We start from the raw sequence: 16,005 nt of genomic DNA, 5'->3' as shown, positions 1-16,005 counted from the left end.
ATTTAACCAGACCTCTACTGAAGAGGTGTGTCAGCCAAGACAGCCCAACAATGTCCAGAACTTTCAGCATCTCAGGGGATTCTCTCACCTGATACACACCTCAACAACTCCTGTGAAGGATATAGGTGAGTCCTTCCCTGTTCTTCAAACTCCAGGGGAGAGAAAGAGATAGACAGACTGAAATCATTCTTATTGTAATTATGCCAATAATTTAAGTAGAAGCACCTTCTGCAGTCAACAGTCTGCACTAGTATGATTAAAACTGATGCTTGAGCATAATGTTAGAGCAGTGCACTTCATTCTGCAGTGATTTTATTAACTGTTTTCATTGTTGCCATAACGCCCATAGTTGTGACATCCAGCCACTCCCTGTCCTCAAGTTCAGTTTCACTCTGTGAGGTCTTCGTGTTGCAGCTTCTTCTTTCTATGTGAAGGTTTGTGAATTACACTGATCTGTTTGACTCTGTTTATGTTGTGTGGTTTAGTTCAGTAGAAGCCACAGTAGGAGTTCAAAGCTCTGCTTATAGTCGTTTTTCCTTCAATGGATGTCAGATTCAGCAGCAGCTTTAACAACAGGAAGTCCTGAGAGTGAAAAAAAAACATTTACTGGATCAGTGAAAACGTCGCGTTCGGGCTGGCTGATGAGTCATTTCTAAAGAATACAGGTAAGATTCACTTTTTTTTTTTACAATCAAGTAGAAGAGAGGATGATACCTATACCTGCATATCATAAACAGATCATGATTACAGTTGATACCAGATCCATTTAAAAAAAGATCATTTTATAAATGATCACTTATAGCCGATAACAGGTTTTTGTTTGTATTGTAGACATTAATGATTCTGGCATCAGTATCCTAAAAACTCTTAGCTATTAAAGCTATTAAAATTAGGATCATGTGACTTATGTTATGTCACATGACATGTTTGAACTGTAGATTCAGTCATAGTCATTGGCCATATGGCAATTCGAATAATATTTTAATAAAATGGGCAGCCCCTCAAAGAACACACCTTGTTCAAAACTAATCAAAAGAGCCTCTGTGTGAAATAAGTGGAGAGGTCACATTTACTGCTGCAGTGAACAATGATATAAAACACTCAGAGATGAAGCAGCTGAAGGTTTTGATTTCTGATAATGAGCAAGAGTAAGTGTCGATGAATGTTCTCAGTGTTTTCAGTGGTAATCCATGATTGGACTTAAAGCAACAATATTTTACTTTTTATCTTTAAATAGTAGTTTCAGAGGTTGATTTATTAGCACAATAACTTTCATCAGGCAGAATGCCCCCAGTGCACAGTGAGGTCTGATGGCCTCTTAACCGCAGTATGTAACTTTGTATTGAGTTTATAATGTCTGTATTTGTATAGCATCACTGTTTGTGTATTTATTTTAGTCTCATAATTCAGTTTTAATCCTAAAAGCTTAGCCAGGGACAGGAGTTGCAAATTAGCCAATAGGCTAGAAACTTGTATGCTTGGCATCTGCATGTGTCCCTGTTAAATAAATAAATCAATTAAATAGCAGCTCATTAAATAACACCAAATGATTGATTTGGTGTCACTAGATGAGCTGACACTGCAAACTCTCACTGGATTTAATAAGAGTTAGATAAATAGAAAAAACACAGCTCATAAAAAGCTTTTTAAATTGCAATAGAAGTAAAGTCATTTCATCCATAAAGAAAGGCTTGTAAAAAGTATCAGGACGTGTTTCCCTCTAGTCTTCAAACAGTTTTGTGAATGTGGTTTTATAGATATAACACTGCAGATCAAAGTGCAACAACATCTCCACAGTCATGTTACTGTATTTAGGTGAGTGAGCTTTGAGTGTTTGTCATGTGGAATGATGAGATGATGCGTGACCCCTTCCTACAGGTGTTTATTATAAGGTGTGGCTCTGATATGGATCAGTGTGAGGAGGGAGAGGAGAGAGAGGAGGGAGCCCCTCCCTTTAAAACAACTCTCTGTGAGGAACCTGAAGCTCAGAGGTGAGTCTATCCACAACTATTCTACCTGTCAGACTGTCTCGCATGATCCACCATCCTTACTCTAGAAACTTGTTGTTTTAAAGACCACAGCAGCACTCAGCAGACCCTCTTGGACCTGAACATTTACCCAGCTGTTTGTCCATAAAGAGTGATGCATCAATGATACGTCCTCTTAATTTTAAACAATCTGCTGATGGGAGGTAGTCACTTTCTTCTTCCAAAAATAATTGTAATTAGTTTTCATCCAGCATGAATATTAATGTGTGCTGGTCTTGTTTCAGGAATCAGCTGCAGAAAGTAGACTGTCCTCATCCAAGCTGTCTATCCCTTAAGAGCGACTGGTCAAAGGCTGAAATCTTAAACTTTGATGGAGGACATCCACATGTTTATCAGCAGTAAGTTCTAACAAACGATGGAGTCAGGTTTTGAAAGAAATGGGATATTTAGTATAATAATAATAATAATAATACATTTTATTTACTAGAGTTTTCAAAACTAAAAGACACTGTACATTTGTTCAAAAAAGACAGAAGGGTCAGAACAGTAGGGACAGACTGACAGACATTGCAACATTACACACAAATCATAAAGACAACAACATAAAGGTAAAGCCACAAATAGTATCACACATCACAATCATACCTGCCAGACATCTGCTTACCAGTGTTTCTAGTATTTCCCTTGTGGCTCCTTGTTTCCCCTTTGGAAGTTTTCCTTTGCCTTTTTTTGTTTAATTTCATTTTCATTTATTTATTTAAAGGACAGTGCACATTAATCAACATTTCTGTAAATGTTGAATTTCATTTTCAACTGTAGTCCTTTGTTATATAAATAGTTTTCTTTTTGGTTCTGCATTTTGCGCCCAGTTCCTATTTTTACATCCCATGATAGCGTGTGCATCCACCAATTGCAAGCACTGCCTCTCAGTGTCTCCTGCATGATGACTTAATTAATTTTATTTTATTATTGTGTCATGCATGCATTAGCATGCCCAGCCCACAAGGGCTTACAAGACACCAATATAAACACACAAACAAACCAAAAACCAGAAATTGATGCCAAACAATACTAACAATATAAACCATCCTGGCGTTTCCTCCAGGCTTTAGTGACAAAAGAGGCCAACTTATAAACATTGAACGTAAACAAACATTCCATCCTGACATTGTCATTACTCCAAAACACTTGAGAGTCTCGAGCAAACATTTCATCAAAAAGAGGTACTCTCAGTTCCTCATAAAAGGGACAATACAAAAGAAAATGAGATTCACTCTCCACTTCTCCTAAATCACAAAGTTCACAAATTCTCTTAAATTCTTTTAAAATCTGCCAACTTCAAATTCAAATGGAAGGATTCCTGTCCTTAATTGAGCAACCAAAGATCTTTGATTTCTTGGTAAGTTTGCTTTAACATCTAATTCGGTATCATAATTATGCTTTATTTGGACACATGTTCATAATTTAGGTTTTAACAATATTTCATTTAACCATTTTTCAACAAGTACAACAAGTAACTTTTTTCTAATCTTATTTACGCATGATAAATTATTTTTATAGACAAACTGTAAATCCGCTTCTTCAGAGACAGCATGAAGCTCTGCAACCCATGGAGAGTTCTGAACTTTACTCCAGAGAAAAACTTTCTTGTTGATCCTGTCATCAGACATAATAATAAAATGATTCCACAGTCTAATCATGTCGCATTTCCTCCTAATTATACCAGGAATCCAACCCATGTCACCCTGAGCAGCCAAAGAGGGAACAAATCTATAAATGCCCAGAAAACAAGGAATAGCTCTGTTTTGTACTGCATCTGAAATTCTTCTTTCTTTAAATCCTCATACCCCAGCAGCATAATTCAAAATCGGAGAAACACGTGCATCATACAGTTGAGAGTAAGTAGAATAATCAAAGTCTTTACATAGTTTTAATTTGTTAACAACAGCCCCCAAAGCTCTGCTAGCTGAACTAGCAAGGAGTTCAGTTCCATTGTCATAATTCAGATATTCATCAAGTGGAAATCCCAAATATTTATACACAGATACATTTTCTAATGGCATATCCCAAAAAGTAAAGCTTTTTTCACTTCTTGGGACACCCTTTTTTCTAAAATGAATTGTCTTTCATGATCTGAAAAAAAGACTGAAGAAATGTAAACCTCGGCGAGGGATGGATAAGAACAGCTACAGCATTCTGCAGATCGGGGCTCATGCTCTAGGCCTTCTGCGTATATTTAACTGCTTTGTAAAATTCTTTGATATCTCCACAGAGTCGACCAGGAGAGCTCAAAGACTTCCAGGGGTCAGTCTGCCCTGCAGCATCAACCTGACCTACACTCAACATTTATGGTCTGTACTGGCACAGTGACTTCTTTTACATTGTTTGTACTCACTAACCTCTTTATAAACTAAACGATTGTCTGTCTTCCCAAGCTGGATCTGATGTTGGTTGAATCGCTTTGTCCGTCTATCATTCTGTTCCAGCTGCTGGAGGAGAACATTGTCACTTTTGTGAAGAATGAGCTGAAGAAGGTCCAGAGAGCTCTGAGTCCAGATTTCCCAGAATGCTTTGAGAGTCAGAGGGAGTATGAAGACGTTTTGGGTGGTGAGGAAGAACAGCAGAAGACAAATATCAGAGAGGCATTCCTGAAGATCACAGTAGAGTTCCTAAAGAGAATGAAGCAGGGGGAACTGGCTGAATGTCTGCAGAGCAGTAAGAGAATTTAACATTTTATATTGCCTTGTTAATCTACTATTTACTAATGGGCATTGAGATCAAAATATATCTTATATTATAGCCTCTAAGAGCAACAGCTAATTTCCATGGCTTCTCGTTTAACAAGATATTATTTGGAAAAACACTTCATTTTGAATCATTTATAGTCAAACTCAAAACTTTAGACATAGAGTGGACAGTCTGCTCTATGCATGAAATCCTTTCATTACATTCCAACCCCTTCTCTAAGGACTTCGGGTCTGAGGGGTCATTTTGGTGACCCCACATTGGTCCAACATGCTGTGGTTTAAAACTATTCCTAATCAGATTGACTTTCGTACTCCGATGACGGGGACTTCGATTCACCCTTCTGGCATAGTCCCTACACTATTCAAGTGCCCCGATACTTTTCATTTAGACAATCAATCCTTAGGGGACTGAGGTTCACCAGCAGGTCTCTCTTCTACTCAATCACCCTTGTGATCCACATATTTACTGCAAGAAATTTTAGTAGGGAAAAAAAGACAGTTCATGTCTCAGCGCTCATTTTAGATAGTTATTATCCCAGTTCCTCAGAGGTCTCCAGTGCCTTACGTTTTGCAACTGGCAGCATATGGCACTAATTTTTTTATTGGTTATAGTTAATAGGTAGACAATACAAATGTAACCAAGTCCCCTGACTTCAAGGGAATGATAACCACTAAAATATATAAAGAGAGATTATTTTACTTCAGGAAAACAAGGTTGAACTGTTAACAGATGATTTTATTTCTTGTGTGTTCTTATAGAATTATTTGTTCCAAGTTGTCAGCGTAAAATCAAGTCTAATTTGAAGAGGAAGTTCCAGTGTGTGTTTGAGGGGATTGCCAAAGCAGGAAACCCAACTCTAATGAATCAGATCTACACAGAACTCTACATCACAGAGGTAGGGACCAGAGAGATCAATGAAGAACACGAGGTCAGACAGATTGAAACAACATCCAGGAAACTAAGCAGACCAGAAACAACCATTAAACCAGAAGACGTAATCAGAGCCTTACCTGGAAGAGAAGAACCACTCAGAACAGTGATGACAAAGGGAGTGGCTGGCATCGGGAAAACAGTCTTAACACAGAAATTTACTCTGGACTGGGCTGAAGGCAAAGCCAACCAGGACATACACTTCACATTTCCATTCACTTTCAGAGAGCTGAATGTGCTGAAAGAGAAAAAGTTCAGCTTGGTGGAACTTGTTCATCACTTCTTTTCTGAAACCAAAGAAGCAGGAATCTGCAGGTTTGAAGAGTTCCAGGTTGTGTTCATCTTTGACGGCCTGGATGAGTGTCGACTTCCTCTGGACTTCCACAACAGTGAGACTATGACTGATGTAACAGAGTCCACCTCAGTGGATATGCTGTTGACAAACCTCATCAGAGGGAACATGCTTCCCTCTGCTCGCATCTGGATAACCACAAGACCTGCAGCAGCCAATCAGATCCCTCCTGAGTGTGTTGACATAGTGACAGAGGTCAGAGGGTTCACTGACCCACAGAAGGAGGAGTACTTCATGAAGAGATTCAGAGATAAGGATCAGGCCAACAGGATCCTCTCTCACATCAAGAGATCCCGAAGCCTCCACATCATGTGCCACATCCCAGTCTTCTGCTGGATCACTGCTACAGTTCTGGAGGATGTGTTAAAGACCAGAGAGGGAGAAGTGCTGCCTAGGACCCTGACTGAGATGTACATCCACTTTCTGGTGGTTCAGTCCAAAATGAAGAACATCAAGTATGATGGAGGAGCTGACACAGATTCACATTGGAGTCCAGAGAGCAGGAAGATGATTGAGTCTCTAGGAAAACTGGCTTTTGAGGAGCTGCAGAAAGGAAACCTGATCTTCTATGAATCAGACCTGATAGAGTGTGGCATGGATATCAGAGAGGCCTCAGTGTACTCGGGAGTGTTCACACAGATCTTTAAAGAGGAGACAGGACTGTACCAGGACAAGGTGTTCTGCTTTGTCCATCTGAGTGTTCAGGAGTTTCTGGCTGCTCTTCATGTCCATCTGACATTCATCAACTCTGGTGTTAATTTGATGTCAGAAGAAAAAACAACATTGTGGTTTTCTTGTTTCATGAAAGACAAACACAATATCAAATATGTACACCAGTGTGCTGTGGACAAGGCCTTACAGAGTCCAAATGGTCACCTGGACTTGTTCCTCCGCTTCCTCCTGGGTCTTTCACTGCCAACAAATGGGATTCTTCTTGGAGGCCTTTTGGCAAAGACAGCACGTAGCTCACAAACCAAAGTGGAAACAGTCCGGTACATCAAAAAGAAGATCAGTCAGAATCTGTCTGCAGAGAAAAGCATCAATCTGTTCCACTGTCTGAATGAACAGAATGATAGCTCCCTCCTAGAGGAGCTCCAGCACTCGCTGAGATATGGAAGTCTCTCCACAGATGAACTGTCTCCTGCTCAGTGGTCAGCCCTCGTCTTCATCTTACTGTCATCAGAAAAAGAGCTAGATGTGTTTGACCTGAAGAAATACTCTGATTCAGAAGAGGCTCTTCTGAGGCTGCTGCCAGTGGTCAGAGCCTCCAGCACAGCTCTGTAAGTACAAAATCAAATTATATAATTGAAAATAAATACACAGCTCTTTTGAACAGGAGACAAAAAAAGGCGCATTTTTGTTCAATTCTGTGCACTTTGTGGTTAATAAGATAATGAGGGTCCTTAGTTTGGCCGAATCTCAAAAATATTAAAAGATGAGCTGCCTGAGATTAAAACTAAAAACTTGGGTCAATGGATGCATTGCTAAGCGGACTTTGACGATTCTGCATTGATACAGTGGAAGAACATCATCGACGTTTAGGCTACTGACCAGGGTTGGACATTTGCACTGCCACCTGTTGAATGCGGATGTTTTTGTGCAGTGTCGGGTGAATTTGCTAAACCTACTGGCAACGGTTAAATAATAGTAAGGTAACAGAGTGATTTGTGAGAAAACAAAGTACAATGAATCCCAGGTATCTGTTTTTTCTGCTCTGACTGATGCCTCTCTGCCTTAAGTCCAAGATGATTAAAAGAATATTGCTGCCGACAGCCTTATTGAAAATCACAGGTAAGTGAAGCTGCGCTAAAACTGAGTTACATTCATAATATATTGTATTTTTCTTCTTGTTCATTGTTGTCTCTACAGGCTGGCTTACTGTAACCTCTCAGAGAGAAGCTGTCAAGCTCTGTCTTCAGTTCTCAGCTCCCAGTTTTCTTCTCTGAGAGAACTCGACCTGACTAACAACAATCTGCAGGATTCAGGAGTGGAACTGCTGTGTGAAGGACTGAAGAGTCCACACTGTTTACTGGAAACTCTGAGGCAAGGATATATATGTTTTTAATTGATATCCACACAATTGCATGTGGCACATGAGTGTAAAACCTCTTTAGCACACAAAAACAGTTGTGTTTAAAGTGTCAAATTAGTCAATGTTTGCATAAACTCAGCAATTGATATTTTTCCACCAATGCTAAAACATTTTGTTATTGCACTGGTATTGAAGCAATACTTGGAGTAATTAAATATTCAAGTAGAGGTATCTAAATCAATGATAGCATGATCATAAAGCATAATATTTTAAAAAATTGACATTGTGATATTCCTTCTTTCTGCGATATATATATATATATCTTGTGATATCTTGTTTTTGTCATTTCGCTTAATGATGGCAGCCATTTTTCAGAATGTTTTAACACTCAGTCTGACTGAGGATGAATAGTCCGGTGAATGAGTAACATCAATGTATTGGTGGAACATCTCTATCGGTGATCAAATTAACGTAATATTAGTAACACCAGATCACATGTTCTTTTTTGGGTGTTTGCAGGCTTTCTGGCTGTATGATCCAAAGTAAAGGCTGTGCTTCACTGGCCAAAGCTCTTAGCTCTAACCCCTCCTATCTCAGAGAGCTAGACCTGAGCTACAATCATCCAGGAAAACAGGGAGTGAAGCTGCTGTCTACTGGACTGGAGAATCCACAATGGAGACTGGACACTCTCAGGTATGAAGAGGCTTTCTGCAGCCACAGACAACCAGCCTGATAAAGGTATAATGAGGGAGTTTTTTATCTCTCACAGTCAGCTAGAGCTGGTTGATGTGGACCAAAAATTATACCTCGATATTTTTTAGCTGAATGGCGATACACAACTCAAGCTTGATATATATTTTTCTGCACTGAAATAACCAAAGTATGTTCTAATCTAATCTAATGAGCCAAATGCCAAATGTCACAGAAACACTTTCATTAACAGCCAGCTTCACAATGTACATGATCCTCGAAAAAGGACATAAAACAAATAACCATTTATGAAATAAAAAAACATGAAAATGAAATAAAAGATAGATATGAATAGATACATCAGAACAGGGACAGGTACCTCCTTTCAACTCAGGCTATAATTGGCTATTACCGGCTGGGAACAGTCAATGGAAGGTCGTAATTGGCCAAAAAGGTGTCAATTGTTCAAAAGGTCAGGGTGCGTCCGCCACTTTGATGTGTCACAATTGAAGAAATTAATTAAGAAAAATGAATTCTTACATAAAATACAGTGGGATATTGGAAACAGCGGTGGCAAATTTAAAGCGTTCTCTGGAGCTTTATAGATGTAATGTGTTTGGAATTAAATATTTCACTGGATTTGGATCATTGGGACCCTTGCTGACCCTTGCTGACCCTTGTTCCTCAACTCAGAGGAAACAAGTTGTTTGTCATGGACAAAAGTTGCAGTTCTTCTGTTATTGTTTCCACAGATTTGTCTCATATCTAGAACAGCAGTTTAGAAAACACAATGCTTAAAGTGGATTTGCTTGTCTGAACCTCCAGGTGGAAGCCTGGCAGGGCCCGATGGTTGAAACCAGGTCTGAGAAAGTGTAAGTGTGATTTTTACTCAAGTCATGAAAAGCAGCACACATTCTATCATCTTCAAAACTTGATACCACTCACATATTTCAACCATACTTTGCATCTGTGAACAGCTGTTTGATGAGTAACTGCAGGTGTGTTGTGCCTTGTTCTCTCCATCAGATTCCTGTGGACTCACATTTAACACAAACACGGTGCACAAAAACCTACAACTGTCCAACAACAACACTATGGTGGTTTTTACTGAGGATAATCAGTCATATCCTGATCATCCAGACAGATTTAAAACCTGTCCTCAGCTGCTGTGTAGAAATAATTTGACTGGTCGCTGTTACTGGGAGGTCAAGTGGAGTGGGGAAGTTTATATATCAGTGAGTTACAGAGGAATCAGCAGGACAGGACCCAGTAGGGTCTGTATGTTTGGGGAGAATAATCAGTCCTGGTGTCTGTTCTGCTCTGATAAAGGTTACTCTGTCTGCCACAACAGCATCGTAACATCCATCCCATCCACTTATTCCTCCGTCTCTGGCAGAGTAGCAGTATATGTGGACTGTCCTGCTGGCACTCTGTCCTTCTTCAGAGTGTCCTCCGGCAAGCTGATCCACCTCCACACCTTCAACACCACATTCACTGAAGCCCTTTATCCTGGGTTTGGTCTTTGGTATGAAATGATTTGGCACTTTACAGACATCACTGGGTTCTCTTCTACTTGTCCTGGTTCTTCTGTGTCTTTGTGTCCTCTGTAAGAGGGACAGACTCCTCAAGAGTGTTTTGGGGACTCATGGACGTCAGTTTTTCAGAGGGAGGATCAAGGTGTTTTTTTTGGGCTTTAAATGCAAGTGTGAACCAAACACTCATTTTTTCAGGAGTTCAAAGTTTCATCAACTTGCAGAGGAAATCTGGTAAATATGTAATCAGACCTCCTGTTTGAAAGCATTATTTCTCCTAAAGGATACACTGAGCGCTGCATTATCCCTATGGATACACATTTACAGTATAAGAGTGACTTCCATTGTTGGACCTCCCTTGAAAAAAAGAAAAAAAGACCAGCATCTAGAAAATCATTGATGCTAAGAAATATGATTATAATAAACAATTAAACTAAAATCAGAATAATAGAAACTTAACTCTCAGGGAGATCAAACTAAACACTCTAAACTGACAGCCAGTGGCCAGCAGGCATGTCATAAATGAAAAACACAAACAGGTGCCCCTGCACTGAGATTATTTCCTCAGCAAATCCATTCAGTGGCAAGAGTTAGGCCCCCTCAGAGACCCCCCTCCCTAAAGAGCGGAAACAGGACCTTTCAGCTGCTGCTGGAGTGATGGTGACAGAACTCCTGGATAAATTCGCTCAGATAAAAATAATCTAGACCACTGCTGTTCAGGAAACTAAACGTTCAGGAACAGTAGGGAAACACACTTAAAATGAAATAAAATGGCTGCAAGACATACCTTTAAACACAGAAGGCTGGGTCAGAGACCACATACCCATCACCAACAAACTACACTTTAAAAGAAAATGGAAATGGTAGTAAATCACAAAGACAGGTTAGGTCTAGTGCTGCTTCTGGGGGGCCCTTATTTATCACAAAAGACAATTCCAGGTTGTGTCAGGACCAGCTGATCTTGCATCATATAATGTACAACAAGACTGAAGTATCTAGAGCCATCGTTAGAGGACAGAAAAAAAAACTGTTAGCTGTTATTTCTAATTTAAAAATGATGCCTGTGAGACAGTGACTGTATTAAAGAAAAAATCCACAAAATAAATATCCTTCAGTATCCTGTACCTAGGGTTTTGTGATCCAAAGAGTTCAGTTTCTGCTTTTTCAATTCTTTCTACCCAGGTTGTGCTTATAATGTGTTTGTGCAATTCTTTGGATCCCCACTAGTATAAGACTAGAGTGACTGAAACATGACCCTGCACCTCTGTTAGGATGTGATGTTCTGATTGAACAGCAGGTGGCAGCACACACTTAATAATCAACAGGTTTCACTGCACAAAATCTCTACATGTAGTTACAGTAGAACTCAAATTCAGTCTGTACTTTAGTTAAGGTACTACCTTTAAAAATGTTTTTGAAGTGCATTTCAGCATTTAGAATTTGACTTGCTCAACTGAAAAGTGAATATCTTTTCTGAAATATTCTATGAACTGTTTCCTGATTGTTCTGAAATGTTTCATGTTCCTATAGGATGACATGTAAATACTAGGTTTACATTTTGGATTTAAGGTTGTGACAGTTTTAATTCAGTAGAAGTTGTTAAGGCTAACTATCTTTGGTCATAGATGAATACTATTTATTTTACTCTTTGTGTTGATATTGGTGCTTCCTTTGGACATAGCAGTATTCTATCTTTGCTGATGTTGTCCTGCACATGTCTACATGTTGTTTTCTGAGTAAAAATCACATTCTGCTGTCTTTTAACAGTCAAAAGTATCACTCACCGTGAAAATGTAAAAAAGCCTATTGTTGTTTTTAATCTGCTCGTCTAATTTCAATACAACATTTTAAAAACCAAACAATCTCTGTTATTTTATTGATCGACGATTGTATCAAAAAGTACCAAAACTTAAAAAAAATACATCTATACCGTAAGACAGGTGTGTAGGAGAGGGATAACTATTAAAAACAAACTCCTGCACGCTATCTGTACCATACCGAAATGTTGCCAATGTTTTTGTTCAATTTAGACAGTGTGCTGGAGTGTGAGTGTGAATATGTGATCTCACTCTCTCTCTCTCTCTCTCTCTCTCTCTCTCTCTCTCTCTCTCTCTCTCTCCATCTCCATCCTTCACTGTAAAACTCTCTTTGGCATCAGTTACACTCTTGTCCTCTGTGGGCCTCTGTAGCTCACTGAAGCAGAGCAAAAGGAAGCAAAAAGGCGAAGAAGGAGCCGGCGGCAGGAACGGAGCGCTGAGGTGAACAAAGAGGATAGATTTCAGAGAGGAGACTAAACCTTCCTAAATCAGTTAGTCCTGATCCATCCTGACCCCTGATCTGCTCATCCTGTGGAGCGTGCAGCTCAGGGGAGGAAACCGATCAGCCAAATGTCTGTCCCTTAAGTGACAAAATGCCCTGAGGTGACAAACACACACACACACACACACACACACACACACACACACACACACACACACACACACACACACGCACTGACAATGTGTGTGTGGACAGCTGCAACTCTGTGATTAGACCACCTCAGTCGAGTTCAACACAAGACCAAGACCAGGTCCTTTTTAGAGTCAAGTATAAAGAGAAGTCTGAGTTCAAATTCTTTGTTTTACAGCTCCTGGTAACAACACAGATATAGAATTGTTTTTTTTTATTGTCTGACATCTGAAAGGAAAACTGTAGAAAATGAACATCCTTCATCAGAGCGCACCAGATCAAACTCAGGGGGGAATTCACAAAGAATGGATTGCCGCCATTAGAAGCACAAAAATCTGTCATAATTTAGCCCCATCATCAGCTCTCTCTCTCAACGTCTAATTCACAAAAGCATACGGCTGTGATGATATTCAAGCACAAAAACACTTCAAATGTTTTCCTGCTCTGTGGAGTTCGCTCTTGTTTTGTGTCTGAATGTGGAGAGAAGCTGTCCGCACCTTTATTCTGCACGGATCATCACTCTCATGCTGACGGAGCTCAGTTCTGTCCGCATAAAGATGATGAGCTCAGAGGGGAAACTCTTTCAACTTCGTTGTGAAAATGAAAAATGTGAAGTGAGTTTCAACGTTTAAAACAAATCTTTCTCGCTGAATGGAGCGAGAGAGGACGACTCAAAAGACAAAAACAACACATCCTCATCATGATGCATGTCAGCTCAGGGTATGAGTGTGTGTGTGTATTTTAAACTATCAAACTATTGGATGACATCAACATATACACACCCCTTCTGACGTAGCGGTCAGAGTCATGTGGGCTCTTGCTAGTGGCTACGTATATCACATGTCATATATGCAAATGTGATGTAGTTTATGGGACAGTCCATTTTGTGCGGGGTCAATTTTTTTAATTTTTTGGAGAAAAACTTGTGAATTAAGATGCAATTTTAAATGTATTTAAAAAGATGCCTTTGTCGTGTCAAGACGTTATATGTTGATGTGTTAAGACGAACAGAATTAACGTTTTACCACGTGTGCGAGGCTAGATGTTGTGGACCAATCGGTGTTCAATAGCTCTGTGTCTCCAGACCAGCAGCTTCATCTCATTATCAGCTTTTCATCCCCTCGGCCTCGTCCTTTCTCTGCGACGTTTGCCTCCAGTATAATCTCTGATGAGAGAGCAGATCATCACACTGGAGCCTCCTTCATGAACAAACAGAGCCGCTTAAAGCTCCTCGCTCTCTCACATGAGGGAAAAGATCTCACAAGGATTCATTAAAGCCGCTGAGAGAGAGAGCACGTTCAGGTCCTTTCTACTGACACGACACCGCTGTGAAGTCACCAGGAGAATACCCGAGAGGTTAAAGTGTCAAATGAGTACAAATTATTTGCTTCTAATGTTACTGAGATATCATTTTAAATTCAGTAATTAATGTTTTGTATTAAACTAATCTGAGCCTCCACTTCAGGATCACTGATGGGTTTTTTGGAGGAGACAGTTTGAGCTTATTGGAAATAAATGTTTGAAATAAATAGACTACATAAATTCATGTTCAACCACACAATTATTTTTCTATAGCTCATCGTTAAGCCTACAAACCTGCAGTACCTCCAGTGTCCACTAGACACTGTCGCCTGTAGAGGGCCCATTTTAAATGTCCAGTTGACCCTCTGAGTGAGGGGTCAGCAGACTCCCTCCTATAGCAACCGTTGCCAAGGGCTGCTTCTGGTAAGACAAACTTTTGGGTTGATTTTTTTATACAACTCACCTGTTTAAATTACATTAAGGCTGAAAGTGATGTAGAATTAGGGGCGTGGCCTCTTTGAGTGACAGGTGGGAGCTGCTAGGTGTCACCTCAGCTAATTCAGTCACTGAACTTCACCTCTGGGCCGTGTTTGTGCCTTTTGGAAATGTTTTCATGTGAAGTACTACCAGACAGTCCAACAAGCCTGAGCTACAGCTTTAGAACCTGTCAAATTTGAACATGATTGTATTTACATGTTAGAGACCAGTTAGCAGCTGTCTGTGTCGGTGATCAAGGCCCGTTAGCTCATTCAGGGTTTGGAGTTTTTACAATTCTTTATCAGAATGAAGGGGCCCGAAATATGCCAGCCACCTCCTCTAATGAAATGGGATTATGTTGGAAATCGTACTGTTATGGTACGGTACAGCATGGTTGATTCAACTGTTCAACACTCTTACCATGGGACATTAAACATTTATTTATACTTCCTCTTATTTTTCATATTCAAACTGTTCCTGCAAATGAATGTGTGATAATTGTTATTGTTTGTACCATGTACATTTTAGTTGAATGTTTGCGTTTACGTTTACGTTTTTGAATCTTATTTAATATGTTTTCTATATATACAGTAGCATTATACTAAAAAACATTTTGCCATATTGTTTTCTACCTGCTCATCATTTTGTTAAGTTTACAAACACATTTCTCTCTAATCAGAGCAAACTGCGAATAAAACTCCAGAATAAACAAAGTACTTCTTATTCTGATGTGTTAACGTAATATGAAGTAGACGATCTGTCTATATATGTCTCACATCGTAAACATCATCAGGCTCCAAGGGAGGAAAAAAATGTGTTTGAATGAAGTCTTGATACAAATCTTGACTCTCTATCACTAAGTTAATATGTGTGTTTTGTTTTTAACCTCGGCAGGGTGTCTAGTGTGCAACTCTGGCTCTAAACGTTGCCACCAACACAAATATCAGTGCCTATGATGGGGGCATTCTGCCTCATTTTATGTACAACAGGGGAGGCAGAGAAGTGTTGATTCTGTAGCTGATTAGAAAAACGTAAAGAGTGACACATCTCATTGTCTTCCCATCTCTGCTGAGAGTCACACCTGAGGTACACTGAGTTAACTTTAAATATGACTGTGTGTGTGTGTGTGTGTGTGTGTGTGTGTGTGTGTGTGTGTGTGTGTGTGTGTGTGTGTGTGTGTGTGTGTGTGTGTGTGTGTGTGTGTGTGTGTGTGTGTGTGTGTGTGTGTGTGTGTGAGAGAGGAGCAAATTAACCCTGTAACACACAACACAAACTCACTGTGGGATTCATCAGCTCAGACTGTCCGACCCGGTTAACAAAAATAACAACAATAACACACACACACACACACACACACACACACACACACACACACACACACACACACACACACACACACACAGACTACAACAAGACGTTATGAGTCTCTGTTGTTGTGTTGAAGTTTAAACTCATGTTTCTCCTCCATTTTTCGTCGTCTTCTTTCTGCAGACGGTCCAATAAGAG

General features: G+C 39.8%; 1 protein-coding gene across 2 annotated transcripts; it reads left to right on the top strand.

Moving 5' to 3' along the window:
- The first annotated feature begins 235 nt into the window (after positions 1-235).
- Positions 236-15,118, top strand: LOC110000724 (protein NLRC3-like). 2 transcript variants are annotated; one of them, XM_020656065.3, is made up of 12 exons: positions 357-434; positions 553-665; positions 1,879-1,991; positions 2,075-2,191; positions 2,273-2,386; positions 4,261-4,339; positions 4,475-4,703; positions 5,495-7,298; positions 7,888-8,061; positions 8,570-8,743; positions 9,566-9,612; positions 9,767-15,118. In XM_020656065.3, exons 3-12 carry the CDS (start codon positions 1,906-1,908, stop codon positions 10,348-10,350), a joined length of 3,408 nt encoding a protein of 1,135 aa, XP_020511721.3. In that variant the 5' UTR covers positions 357-434; positions 553-665; positions 1,879-1,905; the 3' UTR covers positions 10,351-15,118. The 2 variants fall into 2 exon arrangements, with proteins under 2 accessions (XP_065815028.1, XP_020511721.3); XM_065958956.1 differs by having other exon boundaries at positions 236-665; positions 9,739-9,932.
- Positions 15,119-16,005: the final 887 nt, after the last annotated feature.

This window comes from Labrus bergylta, chromosome 9 (genome assembly GCF_963930695.1).
Source record: "Labrus bergylta chromosome 9, fLabBer1.1, whole genome shotgun sequence".
NCBI classification, from domain to species: Eukaryota; Metazoa; Chordata; class Actinopteri; order Labriformes; family Labridae; genus Labrus; species Labrus bergylta.
The sequence above is the reverse complement of the archived record's forward strand: the minus strand, read 5'-3'. Positions and strand labels throughout refer to the sequence as shown.